We start from the raw sequence: 18,553 nt of genomic DNA, 5'->3' as shown, positions 1-18,553 counted from the left end.
ACTGCTGCTACCCTTGCTGTTGTGGGGTTGCAGCTTTGGGAGTGGGGCAAGGTTGGGGGCAGGGTCAGACCAGAAAAAAGAAGAGGAGAATTCCCCCCATCTTCTCTTTTCTATAGGGGTCTCCTCTGCTTCTTAGACTAGAAAGAAGGCTTTTCATGGCACTTTCTGTCCATGCTCAGGGCACAGTTCCATGATTTTTGCTGCTTGAAGTCCAAGTTGGAAGGCATGGAAGTAAAAAAACAAAAAACTAGAAAACCCTGAAGGATTGTTCATCGTTTGAGCTCTGATTTCCTTCCCCAGTCCACCTTCCTACCATTTACAGAACCCTCAGATCGCTGCTTCCTGCATTCTTTTCAGATATTTTAGTTGTATTTGGTAGGAAAGATAGAATGTGCTTACTTCCTCTTAACCACAACTATAGTCCAAAATCTTTAACATACTACCAAAGTAGAGAGAATAGTCCAGGAAACACCTAGGTATTCATTGCCTAGACTGGATAGCATCTTTTGTTTTTTGAGTTGGAGTCTCACTCCGTCGCCCAGACTGGAGTGCAGTGGCCCGCTCACGACCACCCCAGCAACAACCTGCTGGGCTCCGGCGATCCTCCCACCTCAGCCTTCCAAGTAGCCGGAACTACAGGCGCGCACTACCACACCCAGCTAATTTTTTTTTTTTTTTACTTATTGTAGATACGAGGTTTCACCAAGTTGCCCGGGCTGGTCTCGAACCCGTGGGCTCTGGCAATCCACTCGCCTCGGCCTCCCAAAGTGCTGGGATTACAGGCTGAGCCACTGAGCCCGGCCTGTATCTTCTCCTATACAAACATATATTTGTGTTATCTGCAGCATGATTCTGACTTCCCCTTAATTTTTCCTTGAAGATTGGAATGCTGTCAGATGAGATGTTATTCCTGCTATATCTCCTTTCCCTGCTTTGAATGTTTCACTAAGTTGAATATCTTTATAATGGATTTAATCATTCACGGTGGCATTAGTGCATAACTAGTAAAATGGTTTTCATAATTCAAGCAGTGTCATGTTTGGTCAGATCCGACAGCTTTTTTTTATCTGAGTGACGAGACTTGAGTTTGATTTGGCAGATATATCTTCTAAATTCTGACACCCATTTGTAAAGAACTAACAATAAAACCTGCAATGCAGCAACCCCAAAGCTGAGAGGGCTTGTGCGTAAGATGCTTTACATATTCCAAAGAAGTTACCCAGAGGTCCAGCAGGGATAGACATTGGTTTACTAGAACTTATAGGAGGCACTGATGTTTGCTGGTCAGTAGGAAATAATATGCCCATGAGACACCTATGGCAGTTGGTGGGTGAGGAAAGAAACTGCACTTTGGGGCGGGACAGCAAAAAGTTTTATAGGCAAGCAAGTCAGTTCTTCAGATCCCTATCTTGTATCTACAATTACATTGATTACACTTGGTGACCACATTGCTTGCAGCTTTGCCTGGTCACCTGCACCCTGTGAGTCATTATTGGGAGTATGCCTATCCTTGGCCAGAGGCCACTCCTGAGGAAAGAGGGAGGGGAAAATAGTCCACGTCTGGCCCAGACCCTACAAAACCCTTTCACCGTAAATATTTATTCAGGCCTTTTGGTCTGTTTTACAACCATGTGTGAAGCCAGATTCAACACTGCTGAATACAGAGCCTTTGTTTGTAGGGAAGACTAACTTAAGAGGTGGAATTGTGTTCAGGGCACATTTTTTGAAGAATGTAACTGGTCATCACACATCACTGTTCCTGGGGACAAACAGGGGAGAAATTGCTGTGAATGTTCTTCATGCTGGAACTGTAAATATGTACATGGGCGCATGTGCCATCTAGTGTGACAACTGAAATGTAAATTTGATAGGGCACGTACATTAAGAGCAGGGCATCTCAGCAGTGACACTAGTGATATTTGGGGCAAGATAATTCTTTGCTGTGGGGGCAGCCCTGTGTGTTGTGGGATGTTTTGCAGCATCCCTGGCCTCTACCCAGCAAGTGCCAATATCCCCCAAGTCATGGCCATCAGAAATGTCTCCCCACATTGCCAAGTGTCCCCTGGGGACAAAATTACCCCCGAGTTGAGAACCACCAATTTAGAGTAACACTTTGACCATCGGAGACTTGCTATTTCACTCTCCCAACTTGAATTCTACTGGATCCATTTCTCAGCTGAGGCTGAGAGTTGACCAAGATCCCATCACTTAGAAGTGGTAGAGAGTGACCAGGAGTCGAGCTCAGTTCCGTCTGATCCTAAAGACGCTCACGACACCTGCCTTCTACTGCTTCTCTGACTTAGGGCCTAGATCCGCTTTTCCCCATTGACTTCCCTCCAACCCCCCCTTTCCGAGAGAGCTGATGTGAACCGCTGGCCACTTTTCCTTCCACACTTCTCTGCCTGCTTCCTCAGCATGCAACTTTATTCAGCACGCAGCTGCCCACAGCTTTCCCACAGGTCAGGAAGTCCTGATCTGAATCTCTCAGTCTAACTACCTGATGCCTTCATGTGTGCATGCACACACATCTATATCATTTTGAATAAGTGGAATATTTTAAAGAGTTTCTCTATAAATGGGGTCCTGCCGGGTGCTGCTCATGCCTGTCACCCCAGCACTGTGGGAGGTAGAGGCGAGAGGATTGCCTGAGTCCAGGGGTTTAAGACCAACCTGGGCAACTTGGCGAGACCACATCTCTATAATAAGTCAAAGAATTAGCTGGGCATGGCGGCACATGCCTGTAGTCCCAGCTACTTGGCAGGCTGAGGTGGAAGGATCACCTGAGCCCAGCTGGTCAAGGCTGCGGTGACCATAACTGTGCCACTGCACTCCAGCCTGGGCCGCAGAATGAGACTACCACTCTAAGTACATAAATAAATAGGATCCTTTTTATAACTTGTCCTTCCGTTTTCACTTTTGTATGCCCATCCTCCTCTAGTAACTACACTTAATAATCTGAGATACGTGTGTTTATTTCTAGACTTTTCTCCTCAGCTAGTCATTTCTGTATCAGTCTATTTACTTACCTCCCAACCCGCCGATATACAGACATAGATATATGCATATACACACAGGGGGTTTTTGTTCGTTGTTTCTTTTTAGGTATGGGATTCTATATTTATTTGTTCTCCATCTAATTTTCTGCATTCTGTGAAGCTCACAGAAATCTTTCCAAGTCAGTGGTTATAGCTCTAATTCATTGTTTTTAATGGCTGCATTATATGGCATGATTATTTCGTAATATATTCAGCATTCCCATGCTGATAGGCATTCACCTTGCTCTCCCAGTTTTTAGTGTTACAATTAATATCCTTGTATATATAACATCAAGTCCTGAAATTTTATTTTCACGGGCTGGATTCCCAGGAGTAGGACTGCTGGTTGTATTTTCATTTTTAAAATTTTGTTTATTTGTTTGTTTCCTTATCTATCTGTTTCTTGAGTCAGGGTCTCACTCTGTCACCCAGGCGGGAATGCAATGAGTGGCACGGCCATGACTCGCCACGGCCTTAACCTCCGGGCTCAGGCGACCCTTTTGCCTCAGCTTTCTGCGTAGCTGGGACTGCGGGCATGCACCACGTGCCCCGTTAGTTTTTTACCTTTTGCTTTTGTAGAGACAGGGTCTCGCTATGTTGCCCAGGTTGATCTTGAACTCTTGGACTCACGCAGTCCTCCTGCCTCTGCCCCCCAAAGGGCTGGGATGACAGGTGTGAGCCACTGTGCCCAGCCTGTATTTTCAGTTTGAACAGAGGGTTCCAGATGGTTTACATAATAATGATTTCTATTTCCTTTCTTTGTCCATTTTCCTGTCAGTTTACATGTCTTTTTCTTGTTGATTTATAAAAGGGCTTCATATATTAGAGAATCACTATTTTTCTTTATCAAAAAATATGTTTAAAAATTATTTGTTTGACTTTGTTTATTATCTATCTTTTCTCTTGTAACTCTGCATGTTTCAGTCAGCATCTTGTTCTATTTATTGTTTGTGTGTCTTTTGTGAGTGTGGTATGATACAGCACTTCATTTTATTTTCTTTTAGATAGAGAACCACTTGTGCCTGCAACACTCATTAAATATACCCTTCCCCCCACAGAGTTGAAATATCACCTTTGCTGTATACCGAACCCCTTATTTCTTAATTTTTGGCAAGGTAATATTTGCTTGGCTTTTGTGGGTGAGATGGTGTGCAATGGCGCATCCACGTGACAGATGCTCTTCTTCTCTCCTCCTGGGGAGGCACGGCTTGACTGGAATTCATCTTGCGGCCTGGTCTGGAGGCCTCAAGATCATGCTCATGCTGGTTAGAGCTGGAGCGGATCCGAGAGCTGAGAGTCAGGTCGGCTCGTGGGTCAGGCCTGAACGTGAGCTCCCACCTCCCCGTCGCGGGTGAGTGGAGGCTCTGAGGTCACTGTGTGAGTGTCTCCTCCACCCTGGCTCTCTTCGGGATGGAATGAGTGCCCTCCACTTTGTCACGCAGAGCAGTCACGTGCCCATTGCGGAATACCTCATTCAGGATCTGCGCCTGAGGGACCTGAACCAGCCTGACAAGGTGTGTTGACTGTGGCTGTCAGGCTTGCATATACCCCACCAGTTCTGCTGTCTTCCTGTGCCTGTTGAGTTGCCAACATGGCCAGCACAGACCCTGTGGCCAGCTCCTCCAACACCATGGCAGACCGCAGGGAGTGGGAAGAAAGTGGCAGGGGGAGGGGGGGTTGGCCTTGTCCTGGCCACCACATGAGGGGATGACAGGACGTGCTGAGGAGGCAGACACAGTCCCTCCTCCCTTACCAATCCTCATCCTGGCCGGGCTGTGGACAGCCTGCACCCCTTTAGTATTCAAAATGTGGGCCTTAATTTTATTCTGTTGCACTTGGCCTTTTTGGAATGTATTTGACCCAAAGCTATACTGTAATGAGCCATGGAATATCATTCAGTCTTTCTGTATTTGTCTATATTCCTTTGATTTTCATAAGGAGATACTTATAATGCCAGCTACTACTTAATGAGTGTTTATTAGTGTGCCAGATACAGAGGAAAGCTATTAATATACACTGTTTCAATAAGAGGTATTGCACTAGCACCTTCAGATAAGCAACAAAATCATTGCCGAATGAATGAATGCTCTCATCAATCCTCACAATAATCCTATAAGGTAGAAAATATTTTGCTCATAGTTAGAGGTGAGGAAGTTGAGGCTCAGAGAAGCTAAGTACCTGATAAAAGTCTCAAAACTAAATGGGGACAGAACCAGAATTTGAAGGCTGGTCTGGCTGGCTCCATCCATGCTATACTCAGTTGACAGTGGACATTGCCTGTGTGTCAGGGGCTGTCTTTCCCTGGAATATCTCCCTCTATGCTTTTTTCATTGAGTTCTAGCCTTCGTGCAGTTGGCATTTTGCTTTCTCAGCAGTAGAATATATTTCGTGGAGACATACTTTCCTTCATGTCACTAGAACACAATTTTCCACGAAAGTTTCTCTAGAAGCTGATCAGTAATATTCACTTTATTATTTTACCTCTTAAAAAATTTTTTTTTCCTAACCTCAATCTTAAAAGCAATGTATTAGTCCATTTTGTGTTTCTATAAAAGCATGCTTGAGGCTGGGTAATTTATGAAGAAAAGAGGCTTGTTTGGCTCATGGTTCTGCAGGCGGTGCAGGAAGCATGGTGCTGGCATCTGCTTCTGGTGAGGGCCTCCGACTGCTTCCACTCAAGGCAGCAGGTAAAAGGGAGCGGGTATGTTCGTGAACTGGTCATGAAGGATTCACCTCTATGACCCAAACTCCTCCTACCAGGCCCCACCTCCAGCACTGGGGAATCACATCTCAACATGAGATCTGGAGGGAACAAATGTCCAAACTATATAAAACAATAAGAGCAGCAGAAAACGATTCAGATTAGACCTATAAGCTTCTACTTCCTTTACATATGACTCAACAACTGTACACTTACAGCTTAGAGGCAGACAGACTTGGGCTGTGGTCTAGACAGTGCCACTATATATTAGCGATGTGACTTTAAGCAAGTGCACCAAGTGCTGAAAACCTTAGTTTCTCCATCTGTACAATGGAAATAATAAAATCTACTTCATGATAGCAATAAGGGATAATAGGGGAGATCTTATTTGCCATATGATTATTTTTTTAAAATCAGCAAACCTCCATTCTTTGATATGGGCACTTGATATTTCCTCAGTCTCATGTAAAAGTTCCCACGCACAAGAACTTCCCAATGAGCCATTCCATACCTGCCGTCTGTCAGACACCACCCCTAAGCCATTCCTGTGTACGGTGCTGGAGCAGCCACTGTTGAGATGCTTAAATGAGGAAATGACTATAATGCACTTAGCAAAGAGTTAGGCACATAAGTGCTCCCTAAACGGTAATTATTGTAACAATTGTGATAGGATAAAATGTACATCTGATTTCCTTAAACTGACCTTCGTAGTCAAATACCACGTAGTATCAGGGTAAGGAAGTTGCATCTTTCCAGTTTTATACGTGCTAAGTAGGAATGTGGCCCACAGACGAATTCCATTCAGTTCAGTTCAGCAGATATTTGTTGAGGGCCTGTGAGGCAGGAGACACATGGTTGCTCCCCCCTCACTGGGCTCTGATTGTTTTCTTGGTAAACCACAGTGTGGGAAGGATCAGGCAGGCTGATGGGCTTCAAAGACCAAAGCAGATTTATGAGGAGACGTCTCCACTTCTTGAGCTTCTGCTGGCTAGCAGCCTTCCTGTCTGATACATCTTTTCAGCTGATTCTGGGTTCGTCTTGGACCCCCTTCCTCCTCCTCTCTCTGTTGGGGAAAAGGCTGAGGACCTCTGGCAACAGACTACATAGCACTACATGTTCAGGTGAGAGCTCTTAAACTAAGATGAGTTCAGAACATAACAGGAAGGAGCAAATAATGACTTCACTGGGTCATCTAGGGTAAGAAGACTCTGAGTCTAATTTTAGTCCTGTAAGAAAACTGGATTGATCCGTAGACAAACAAAATCTACTTTTTTCCCCTAAGATCTGTGAGTGGGCTCAAGTTTGTAGGCAAATCTAGTTGGAATGGTGGTTGCCAGGGGCTGGAGGGAAGGGGAAGTGAGGAGATGGGGAGCTATTGGTCTAATGAATGCAGAATTACCGTTTTGCAAGATGCAAGGGGTTACGGAGATGGATGGCAGTGATGATTACACAACCATATGAATGTTCTTCATACCACTGAACTAAATACTTAATGGTGATCAAGATGATAATTTTATGTTATGAGTACTTTGCCATAATTTTTAAAAATGGGGAAAAAATAGCCAGTTGGATTTGAGATCAGGAGCTCAGGGTGTATTAATTCAGCGTTGGGTTTCCCATCTTTTTGCTTAAAGGTTTTGTGGAGTTCAAGGAATACACCTGATGGAAAAGACTACGGCATTTCGCTTGCTTAGTTTCTTATCATCAAAAAGTAATCGAGAGCCTGTTTACCCACCAGGGCAGGTAAAATCCTTCTCGTTGGCCTGGAGGGAACTCCAGAAGCTAACAGGGAAAGCTCTCCTGGGAGGAGGCACTTAAAGCAAAACAGGTTTCTCTGGTCCCAGGAGAATTTGAGTGGGGGTAGGAGAGGTGAAGGACACAGGAAATCTTTTGAGGTTTCTCCCAGCTCCAAAGCTCTAGAGCTCACGGAGGCCTTTTTATAGGACCAACAGTTTCATATGTCCACTGTGCGGTAACTGAGACAGTAGGGTTTGCAGCAGAGAGTTTGGTGACGACAGGGCTTGGAGCAAAGGGATGGAGGGAGATCCTCAAATTCATCCATCCAGAGAGCAGTTGACCTCATGAATAATGCTGAGTGTGCTGCAAGTTTGGTTTATTTTCTCCCTCTCCTTTCTTCCCTGATTAATTAATTAATCCCCCTGAGGAGTTCTGGGCTGGAGTTTTCAAGGGAATTGTGGAAGGTGAGGGGTTGGAACACTGGGGCCATTGACTGGTCAGGGTAAGTGGGATGAAATCATCAGGATGTGGAAACCGTATTCTTGGGTGAGTCAGCTTTTTGTGAGGTCCTTTAGGTCAGCTAGAATTAGTGGGGTCCTTGGACCAGCTGACATCAGTAGTTTCATCGGTGTTCAGGACCTGAAGGAATATCTCAAAGGGAAATCTTAATGTTTTATAACATTCAAGTTGTTGTCCACAGAGCAGTTAAGTGGAACTATGATCTTCTAACAGGGTCTGCGTGATTCTGAGGCAATAGGCACCAAACACCAAGCAGGAAGCAAGTCAGAGAGCAGCTGACCTCGTGATTAATGCTGAGTGTGCTACAAGCTTGGTTTATTTTCATTTCTCCCTCTCCTTTCTTTCCTGATTAATTTTATAAAGTTTCCAGGGACAGTTTCAGTCTCTCCAGGGGAGAGAGATTAGGGCACCAGAAGTTAACGGTGAAATAGTCTAGATATTTGGAAGCTGCCTGTGTAAATTCCCATCTAGTGATCAAAAGTAAATACTCAGACTAACATGTTAGGGGAGGGAGGGAAATAGAAAGGAAGTCCTCACAAGCCATTCATATATGTTTTGGGGAATATCTATAAGAGTTTGGTGGTAGAATGTTAGGGAGACTTCCGTTGGCTTAAAGGAGTTTTGGATAGGATGTCTCTGGAAGTCAAAATGCAGAGAAACTTCTTTATGGGGGGAGAGGTGGGAATTTGAGAATAAGGGGATTTGAGAAGACAGCTGTTTTCTTATTAGCCTTAGGCAACGTTTAGCTGCTTGTTGGCTCCAGTCTGTAAAGGAAAAACAAGCCTACTGTCTCTCAACGGGGTGGTGCCACACCTTGGTACTTACCACTCTGCTCTTTTTCTTACCTCATGGCACATATTTTTTTCCCTCTGAAACCTCTCGTTATTCAAAGAGTTTCCCTGCCTTAGATGCCCGATTTCAGGGTGAGGGACAGGCCATGGGCGCCGGCATGCACAGGAGTCCTACCCAGCACCTCTCCTCAGGGCAACATCTCAGGGACTCTGGGGGTGAAAGATGGTTAGGTTGGACTTTGGGTGCCTGTTTAAAGGCTGTTTACAAAATTTTTGATGAATTTGATAATGTCAAATATGAGAACCCTGGCAGTAAACTTAAAATTAAAAAAATTTTTAATAAACAATTGCAATTCCTCAGACTTGCTCACATGCAAAAAAATTTAAATGCATTGAGTTAAAACATACCAGGTTAAATATACATCAAATTAATAAAGGAACAGGAATCCCAGACCCTCTTTGCTTTAGCCAATTAGGAAAAAGACTCAGAATCCGGAGCCAGGGGGTCATTGTAATTCAAGCAGCAAGGCCTGAAACTCTGACAACAGGCTGTACTGTCCTCCTGGCTGGAAAATTTTCCTGCCTTCCAAATGAGGGAGGTCCTATGAGACTGCACTGGGGCGATACTTGAACAAGATTAGAAAGGGTTGGTGGTTTAAAAAAATAAAATAATGGCCAGGCCATGCTTTTCTTTAAGCCCTGCCTGACCCCCTCCCCAATCTGGAGGAGGTGCACCCCCTCTTCTCTCTCTCTCTCTCCAGTCCACTTTCTAAATAAACTATGTTCTCCATCTAAAAACTAAATAAATAAAATAAGATATGGTAAGAAACCATATTTTTTAAAACCCACATGTATCTTTGAAACCCCTAGTGTTATTTTGCCTGATAACATAATCAATGGGAGAAAAGATTGATATCTCATTTTACTCTTATGCGACCTTTTGATAGCTTCATAAGACTTAGATTACTTTAAATGTTCTTATTTTTTGTTATTTGACTTTTATATTTTTTCTTGATGATAACGTTTTTTAAAAGGGCATCCAAAGTTTAAAGTAACAGCTGTTTTCTTGGAAAAAAAAGCTGTTTTATCTGTGATAACTGTAGTCTTTTCTCAGAACCTCCCGTTTCCTAGCAGATGAGGCTATCTTTTGCTCTGTTTAGCTATGAAGAAATGGAAGAGTTTGTAGCAACCAAGAGTAAAAGAAAGAGACAATTTTAAAATTGAACAGATTCTGATACTTCTAGTAGTATTTGTCCCAAAGCTGATAAGTATGTATTAGTTACAGTTATTTCTGTTCAAGTGACAAAAACCTAGATTAAGCAATAAAGGCAATTTATTAACTTCTTTTTTGAAATTATTTTTTCTTTTAAAGATGTGGGGTAAAATTCAGGGGTATTAACTTCTAACTAAAAAATTTGGAGGTAAATCTTTCTGGCTTCAGGCATGTCTGGATCCAACTCTTTTTCTTTCTCCAGTTCTTAGTTGTCTGTGTGTTGGCATTATTCATAGGTGTACTGTTCAGATCAAGTTTGTATCCTTATAGATTTCAATCCATAAAAAAAAAAGAAATTCCGTCTCATCAGAGGTTTGCATATAAATCTCAGGAGCAACTCTGGTCCTACCTGAATTATATGCCCAATCTTGAACAATCACATTGACCAGCAGGGTCATGTGATCACTTTGCATGGTGGAAGGCCGGTGACTGAGGCCTGGCAGGAATAGCACTCAGTGGTGTGTGTGTGTGTGTGTGTGTGTGTGTGTGTGTGTGAAGGGGGAATTGTGCTGTTATTGTGCTGTTATTAGAAGGAAGGTCAACACAAAGGCAAAAGCAACAAATGTCCACTCTAAGGCACAGCACCTTCATATATTATTTATATTCTCTGTGGATCAAGAGCTGGCAAAACTCCTTTTCCTGCGGCATGAGAATTAAAACTTTGGTCAGCTTTCTGGCTTTGGGTCCTTGTTAACTAAATGAAGATAGATTCCTAGCTGTGTTACTAAGCAGCATCGCCTCCGATAGAATGACCCCCCACTGGAAATGGCATCTGGACTGGGGGGAGCTACAGCTGACCTGTAAATACCAGAGGAGAAGCCAGGCTGTGGGCTTCTAAGTGCAGTGACTCTTGCGACTGGGCGTGTCTCTTGCAGGGTCCTGGAAAGCTGTGCCCTAGTTGTTGTTGCAAGAGATATTTGTTCCGGTGGGACCTGAACCTTCTAAGCCAGGGTGATTCCCTACCCAACCATTGTGCGGGGGGTGGGAGCAGCTCCTGGACAGCTTTGTGGACTGTGGCATAAGAGGGACGATGGACACTGACAAGCTATGGTTTATGCTGTTTGTGCCCCGCATCTTCCAAGATCGATGCCAAACGTCGCCTGTAATAATTCTATGAGCCTGATATATGAAGTTAAACCTAAAAGAACTCCCTGGTGGGTATTGAAGTCACTTTCATAATTCTGTGACACAGAATAGTTGCTTTAAGAAAGCCCTCTAGCCAAAGGTGACAGAAACCCAACCCAAACCATTTTAAGGAAAGAAAGGAACATGTTAGTTCTTTCAGTTAAAAATCCAGCCATCTGTTGGGCGTGGTGGCTCACCTTTCTAATCCCAGCTCTTGGGGGGCCAAGGGAAGAGAATCTCTTAAGCCCAGGAGTCCGAGACCAGCCTAGGCAACTCTATAACAAAATTAAAATATTTTCTGGGTGTGGTGGTGTGCACCTGTAGTGCCAGTTACTCAGGAGGCTGAGGTAGAAGAATTGCCTGAGCCCAGGAGGTCGAGACTGCTGTGAGCTGTGATAGCACCACTGCACTCCAGCCTGGGTGACAGAGTGAGACCTTGTCTCAGAAAAAAAAAAAGAAAGAAAGAAAGAAAAAGAAAAAAAAAATACAGGCACGAATGGCTTCAGGTATGTCTGAATTCAGGAGCTCAGATGATGTCAGCAGGGCTCTTTATCATTTTCTTTCTTTCTTTTCTTTTCTTTTTTTCTTTTGAGTCAGAGTCTTACTCTGTTGCCCAGGCTGGAGTGCAGTGGCTGCACCCTGCTGGGTTCAGGCAATCCTTCCACTTCAGTCTTCTAAGTAGCTGGAACTGCAGGTATGTGCCACCATGCCCGGTTAACTTTTTTATGTATGTAAAGATGAGGTCTCACCATGTTGCCCAGGCTGGTCTCGAACCCCTGGGCTCAGGCAGTCCTCTCACCTCAGCCTCCCAAAGTGCTAGGATTATTGGTGTGAGCCACTATTCCTGGCTTATCATTTTCTATATGTCAACTCTGCTTTCCCTGTGCTGGATTTATTCTTAGGCTGGGTCTCCTTATCAGGTGACAGGGAGGGCTACTGACAGCTTAGCTGGTAATTCTAGAATAAAAATAGAATGTGCCAGAAAAAAATTCATGGTTGACTTTGGTTGGCCTGGCTTGGCACATGACCAGAAAATATGTCTGCTACCATTTTTTCCACTGCAACATCTGTTTCCTCCTTTTAATTACCTCAAGTTAGAATCTGAAATGTTCCATAGATCTGCTACCATTTTCCCCCACCAAAACTCATGTTGAAATGTGGTCCCTAATGTGGATGTGTTGGGCGGTGAGGCCTAGTGAGAGGTGTTTGTGTCATGGAGGTGAATCTCTCATGAATGTCTTGGTGTACTTCTTGGTAGCGAGTTCTCATTTTGGTAAGAATGTGTTAGTTCTCACAGAAATAGAATGGATTAGTTCCTGCAAGAGTGGGTTGCTATAAAACCTCCCTGTGCTGTGACACAGTGCAAAAGCCCAGAAGTCAGTGCCATGCCCTTGAACTTTTCAGCCTGCAGAACTGTGAGCTAAATACACCTCTTTATCAATCACGCAGCCTCTTTGTTATGGCAGCACAAAACCGATGAAGACAGGTCCTTCACTTCTCTTGATGACATTTGGGCTATCACAAATACAGTCTCCACCGGCAACATGAAAGGTTGGAGAAATTCCCTCATCAGAAAATTCTGTATTTGACCTTCCCTTCAAAACAAATCAAACCTAAACACTTTTCTTCATCCATGTTCTTTTGATAATGCCTCATTTCTCCATTCCGTTTCGCATAGACATGTTTGTTGAGTTTTCCTACTGATTCTTCGTGCATGTTGGAGATAAATATATGAGGAAGGAAGGAAGGCCTAAAAAGAAGCAGTTGATAAAATGCCCTGTCTGAATGAGTCACGTGAACATGGAGCCTTGGAGAATTTCTGCTTCAAACCTTTCCATTAGTAAGGCAAGTTTTAGCGTGATGTGCAGGAGCAGGACATAGGGAGGGCACATGGCAGCTTCTCAGGAAACAACGAGGGAAGGAACTACTGAACAAATGCAGAAAGTTCATATAGCTGCTGCATCCCAAAGGCATCTTGCCATCTGACTACAATGTTGCACCTTCCTTGATGCTTGGGAAGGCCTTTTCTGAACACTATTTCTCTGCCTTCATGACACGGATTGCACACGGACCCGGAGCTCCCCATAATTTTGGGTGAAAGTCCAGAACTGGATCTTGTTTGGGGTCAGAGATGCTGTCATCTCCCTCCCTCAAGAAGGGTCTTGGATGCTATGATCTGAAGGATATCTTGGATCCTTCATCATCCTCAGACTGTTGCTTATCAAGTGTCTTGTTTGTTCACTGAGGGTTGTAATAAATGCTGGAGGTTTGTGATTGATTGTCAGAAAGGAAGAAAACCATTTCTTTTGGCAGCTGAGAGGGGCCACATTGAAATGATAGAAAAACTTATTTTCCTTAACCTGCATACTTCAGAAAAGGACAAGGTGAGTTGGACTTTCACTTCTGTGCTTAGAACAAGAGAAAAGGAGTATCTATTGGTGTGCAGATTTGGAGAAGGCATTTTGGTCATTTTGGTCAGCAGGAGAGTTATTAAAACTGTTATGATAGTTGGAGAGAATTGTGGAAGATCCGGGCAAATCCACCCACTTTTGCTGTGGATTGTCTAGACTGGCAGTTTTTGCTCCATACACGTTTGCAACGTCAGTAGGCCACGTGGATTTTCCACTGTTCACTCCCCACAGGAATGGGGAGAGAAATTCCCAAGTGGACATCCATCTCTAATATGTACATCTTTGACGGGTTTTCTTAGGAGAAATTCCTAGATGCGGAATGATGGGTCAAGGGATTAAAATCTTTTGGTATAGGATATTGCTAAAATTACCTCTCAGAAGTTTTTCACTGGTTTACCCTCACGTGGACTAAATGGAATTTCTTTTCTTGTCCCACTTTTGCTAGCAAATTGGTATAACAAAGTTAGAACAAAGATCATGGATTTTTTTTCCTCCTGGTTCAAACAACTATGTCATTTTTTAAAAAAACTTTAAAATGTATAAATTTCACTTGAAACTGCAGATAATATGGTTCACAGCCAAAACGAAAGCTTCCAGAAGCCCCATGGCAGCCCTTACTGCCATGGGAACATTCCCCGGTATGGAGATTCTACCCCGCATGTGTCTCTGTCGCAGGAGGGAAACACTGCCTTGCATCTCACTGCAAAGCACGGTCACAGTCCTGCCGTGCAAGTGCTGTGACTCAGTGGCAAGAAATAAACAAGATGAGTGAGGTTCAGTACTCAGTACAGGAGGGCGTGGGGCTTAGGTGGGGCGGGGCCAGAGGAATGGCTTTCAAGAAGAGGATGGGAGGAAAACAGAGTTGCTAGTGCCACAGCACGCAAAACGGGGTGCTCACAGACTCCTACTTTTGTCTTCAAAGTGTCCCACAGCATTTCATTTGTTCATGTATTCCTTTGCCCACCCATTCAGTCAAAAACATTTGCTTAATATGAATATGTATTCTCTGCTGGATGAAGCATGTATTTTCTTTTCTTTTTTTGAGTTGGACTCTCACTCTGTCACCCAGACTGGAGTGCAGTGGCCGCTCCTGGCCACCGCAGCCTCGACCTGCTGGGCTCCGGCGATCCTTCCGCCTCCGCCTTCCGAGTAGCTGGAACCACAGGCGCGCGCTACCACGCCCGGCTAGTTTTTTGATTTATTGTAGAGATGAGGTCTCACCAAGTTGCCCAGGCGGGTCTCGAACCCGCGGGCTCAGGCAATCCACTCACCTCAGCCTCCCAAAGCACAGGATTACAGGCTGAGCCACCGAGCCCGGCTGAAGCATGTATTCTTATTCTAGAAGCCGGCAGGGCAAGAATGGAATGCAAAAAACAATATATCCAGCAACATGCAATAGTAGGTGTCTATATAGTACCTCATGAGAACACAGAGGAGAATCTATTACAGAAATGACACTTTTCACAGAGGAGGTGATCTAGGTCTTGGCTTTTTTTCTTTTTCTTTTTTTGTCACCCAGGCTAGAGTGCAGTGGCATAATCCTGACCACTATAGCCTCAGCCTACTGGGCCCAGGTGAACCTTCTGCCTCAGCCTCCTCAGCAGTTGGGAATACAGGCATGCTCCACCATGCCCGGCTAATTTTTGTAGTTTTTATAGAGACAAGTTCTCGCTATTGCCCAGGCTGGACTCAAATTCCTGAGCTCTGAGCTCAAGTGATTCTTCTGCCTCGGCCTCCCAAAGTGCTGGGATTACAGGTGTGCCACCACACCCAGCTGTGTCTTGACATTTTGAAGGGACATTGGCAGGAGGGGTTTGAGGAGGGCACAGGTGTGCAGTATTTCACACGGAGGTAATGGCCCATGTAAAGACCCTGGGGCATGAAGGAGTGTGGTGCGTCCTGGGACTGACAAGTTCAGGGTGGCTGGGAACGCAGCAGTGGAGTGGGTCAAGGCAGACGGATAACGAAAGGCTATGCTTACCAGGATGGGCTGGCTTCGACGTGTTGCCAGCAGACACCTAGATGGGTTTTAAGCAGTGAAGATAAATAGATCCCTCTGAGGTGTGGGCAGGTAACTGCCACAGCCGTTTGGAGGGTGCATTGGTGCCGGGAGAGCCGGAAAGTGGGGAGGCCCAGGCAGACGATGGCCGAAATGGGGAAGCAGGAGCTACGGAAGACCTTCCCCGAGGCCCTCATGGGCACCCAGCAGGAGCCAGTGGTAGAAGGAGGTGGAGTCCACAGGGTTACGACCAGTGCCCAGGGAGAGGGCGGACGTCCTGATCCCAGCTCTCTGGCAGGGGCTGCTGACAGGAAATACAAGGGAGGAGCAGAGGGGAGGTGGGCACTTGGGACTTGGCAGGGTTTGGATGGAGGCATCCAAGAAGGGGGAAATCCAGCGGAGAGTGACAGGAGCCAGACGCAGAATCTGGGCTTGGTGGAGGGGCTGTGGCTGTGGAGGTGGATTTGTGGGGTATTTGCCCTGGTTGGTCACTTCTTAATCTTTGTGTCAATGCCTTTTTTTGGCTGGCTTTTTAGATGAGTAGAGTCCTCTTGGATGTTATAGTATTGGTTGACTGACTGATTGATTGAGACAGAGTCTCGCTCTGTAGCTCAGGCTGGAAAGCTTGGTCATGGCTTGGTCATAGCTCAATGTAGCCTTGAACTCCTGGGCTCAGGCAATCCTCCCGTCTTAGCCTCCTTTGCAGCTGGGATTGCAGGCATGTGCCACGATGCCTAGATTTTATATTTTGATAACTTCTAAACTTGGTGCCTTTCCAGAGAGATACTAGAAGAAGCTATATCGTAAGCATTTACTTCAAGACACCATCAGAATATTTATTCTGTGCTGCCTATTGAGAGTTTTTAGATGTTTATCTTAGATTATTTTTTACCATACATATTAAAATATAAAGTTAAAAAAAAGAGTTGAATCCTTCTAAGTCACTTTCCTATTAAGTCCTTTTTTTTTTTTTTTTTTAAGTCAGGATCTTGCTCTGTTGCCCAGGCTAGAGGGCGGTGGTGTGATCATGGCTCACCACAGTCTCTACCTCCTGACCTCAGGTGATCCTTCCACCTCAGCCTCCCAAGTAGCTGGGACTAAAAATGTGTGCCACTATGCCTGGCTAATATTTTGTTTTTTTGTAGAGATGAGGACTCAGTATATTGCTGGTCTCAAAATCTTGAGCTCAAGCAATTTTCCAGCCTTGGTCTCCCCAAATGCTAAACTCACAGTGATTAAATGTGCCTGGCCGGTTTCTGAGATTTTCTTCTAAGCCACCAATAACTATTCTGATAATGACAGTTATGTCATCCCTACTACCTGGTTGACTGAGCTAGCCCCATCACCTAATCACCGCCTAAAAGCCACCTCTTAATCTTATTGTGTTGTGGATTAAGTTTCGACATGGATTTTGGAGGAAAACAAATGCAAACACTGAAGACAGCAGAGATCAAGTCATGTAGTCACAGGATTTAAGGACCTAGTTGTGCTTGCTGTGTTCTGTTTACAACAGTACCGCTGGCATGTCTGCATGTGTGTGGATTTCATCCACCTTGTAGCTATTTTGGAGTTAAGGGCACATTGGGGGAGAATCATAAAGTCCAACAGACTTTAATTGTAGATTATGATAGGTTTCGTTGCTCAAAATAAAATACACAGTGATGACATTCTTTTTTTTTTGAAGTCTCATTCTCACCCAGGTTGGATTACAGTGGCATGATCATAGCTGCCGCAGCCTCAACCTGCTGGGCTCAGGCAATCCTTCCATTTCAGCCTTCTAGGTAGCTAGAAATACAGATACAAGCCACCACAACCAACCAGCCAAGCTGTTGATTTATTGTAGAGACGCAGCCTTGCCAAGTTGCCCAAGCTCCTGGGCAAACTCCTGGGCTCAGGCAATCCTCTTGCCTTGGCCTCCCAAAGTGCTGGGATTACAGGCATAGCCACTGCGCCCCACAATGATATTCTTTTGGATACGATTCATAATGTTCATCCAGTCACGGGCTGCCTCTGCTTCTGACACTGGCTATTGCTGGGTCTGTTGGAGGGAGTGCCTGAAGGTGGGCAGTGGTCTCCAAACATTCTTGGTAGCAAACGCATATCAGTAAAGAAAGTTTGAGCATGTTCCTGCCACATATACATTTATAGTTAAATTAATACATTGTAAAATGGGTCAGAAATATGTTTTTAAAATCTGAGATATAACGATCTTGAAGACACCACTAGCAGCACAAGTCTTTCCAAGCAGAAGAAATTCTCACCCAAGGAGGAAACAGCTAGTGATCTCAAAGAGGCAGGGAACAGAAGTGTTTCTGAGAAAAGGCGGAAATTTTCTTCCAATGCAGAGCCAGTCTTCAGTAAACCGGAAGAGGCCTCTAGCAGCAAGAGCAGCTCCAAGAAGAAAAGTTTCACAAAAGTTCCCACCCCAAGAAGATTAAAATGGACATTCCCTGGGAGGGGGGCAAGCCATGCCCTAAGGCAACAATTTTCCATCCCATGTCCTGTATCCCAATAGAAAACAAAATTCAGAAGAAAAACCGAGATAAAAGAATAAACAGAAAGAGCAGTTTTGCATTTTCTCCACATTCAAAGGATTATCTTATAGACATCTAATGTATTTTCCTTTCAGTGTCCTTTGTGCTCCTGTACAAATACTTACAGTATATTTTTAGCAGCTACCCAAAATCCATTTACCCATTCTTTAGCTCTTGGGGGTTTAATTTGCTTCAGGTTTTTTGGTTTGCTTGAGTCGGAGTCTCACTCTGTCTCCCAGGCTGGAGTACAGTAGCACAATCATGGCTGCCACAGCCTCAACCTCCCGGTCTCAGGCGACCCTTCCCTCCCAGCCTTCCAGGTAGCTAGAATTACAGATGCGCGCTACTATACCTGACTAGTTTTTTAAATTTATTGTGGAGATGAGGTCTTGCCATGTTCCCCAGGCTGGTCTCGAATCCCTGGGCTC

The 18,553-nt window shown here is 44.6% G+C and overlaps 1 protein-coding gene across 1 annotated transcript in view; it reads left to right on the top strand.

Annotated features, from left to right (window-relative positions):
* Window positions 1–18,553, top strand: part of ANKDD1B (ankyrin repeat and death domain containing 1B) — a 52,451-nt gene that overhangs the window by 6,012 nt on the left and 27,886 nt on the right. The window contains 5 exon segments of the mRNA XM_021709545.1: window positions 4,151–4,336; window positions 4,418–4,549; window positions 13,467–13,565; window positions 14,268–14,328; window positions 14,331–14,365. Of these exon segments, the coding sequence (XP_021565220.1) occupies window positions 4,151–4,336; window positions 4,418–4,549; window positions 13,467–13,565; window positions 14,268–14,328; window positions 14,331–14,365 (513 nt within the window).

This window comes from Carlito syrichta, unplaced genomic scaffold (genome assembly GCF_000164805.1).
Source record: "Carlito syrichta isolate Samal-C Ts95f unplaced genomic scaffold, Tarsius_syrichta-2.0.1 Scaffold254407, whole genome shotgun sequence".
NCBI classification, from domain to species: Eukaryota; Metazoa; Chordata; class Mammalia; order Primates; family Tarsiidae; genus Carlito; species Carlito syrichta.
The sequence above is the reverse complement of the archived record's forward strand: the minus strand, read 5'-3'. Positions and strand labels throughout refer to the sequence as shown.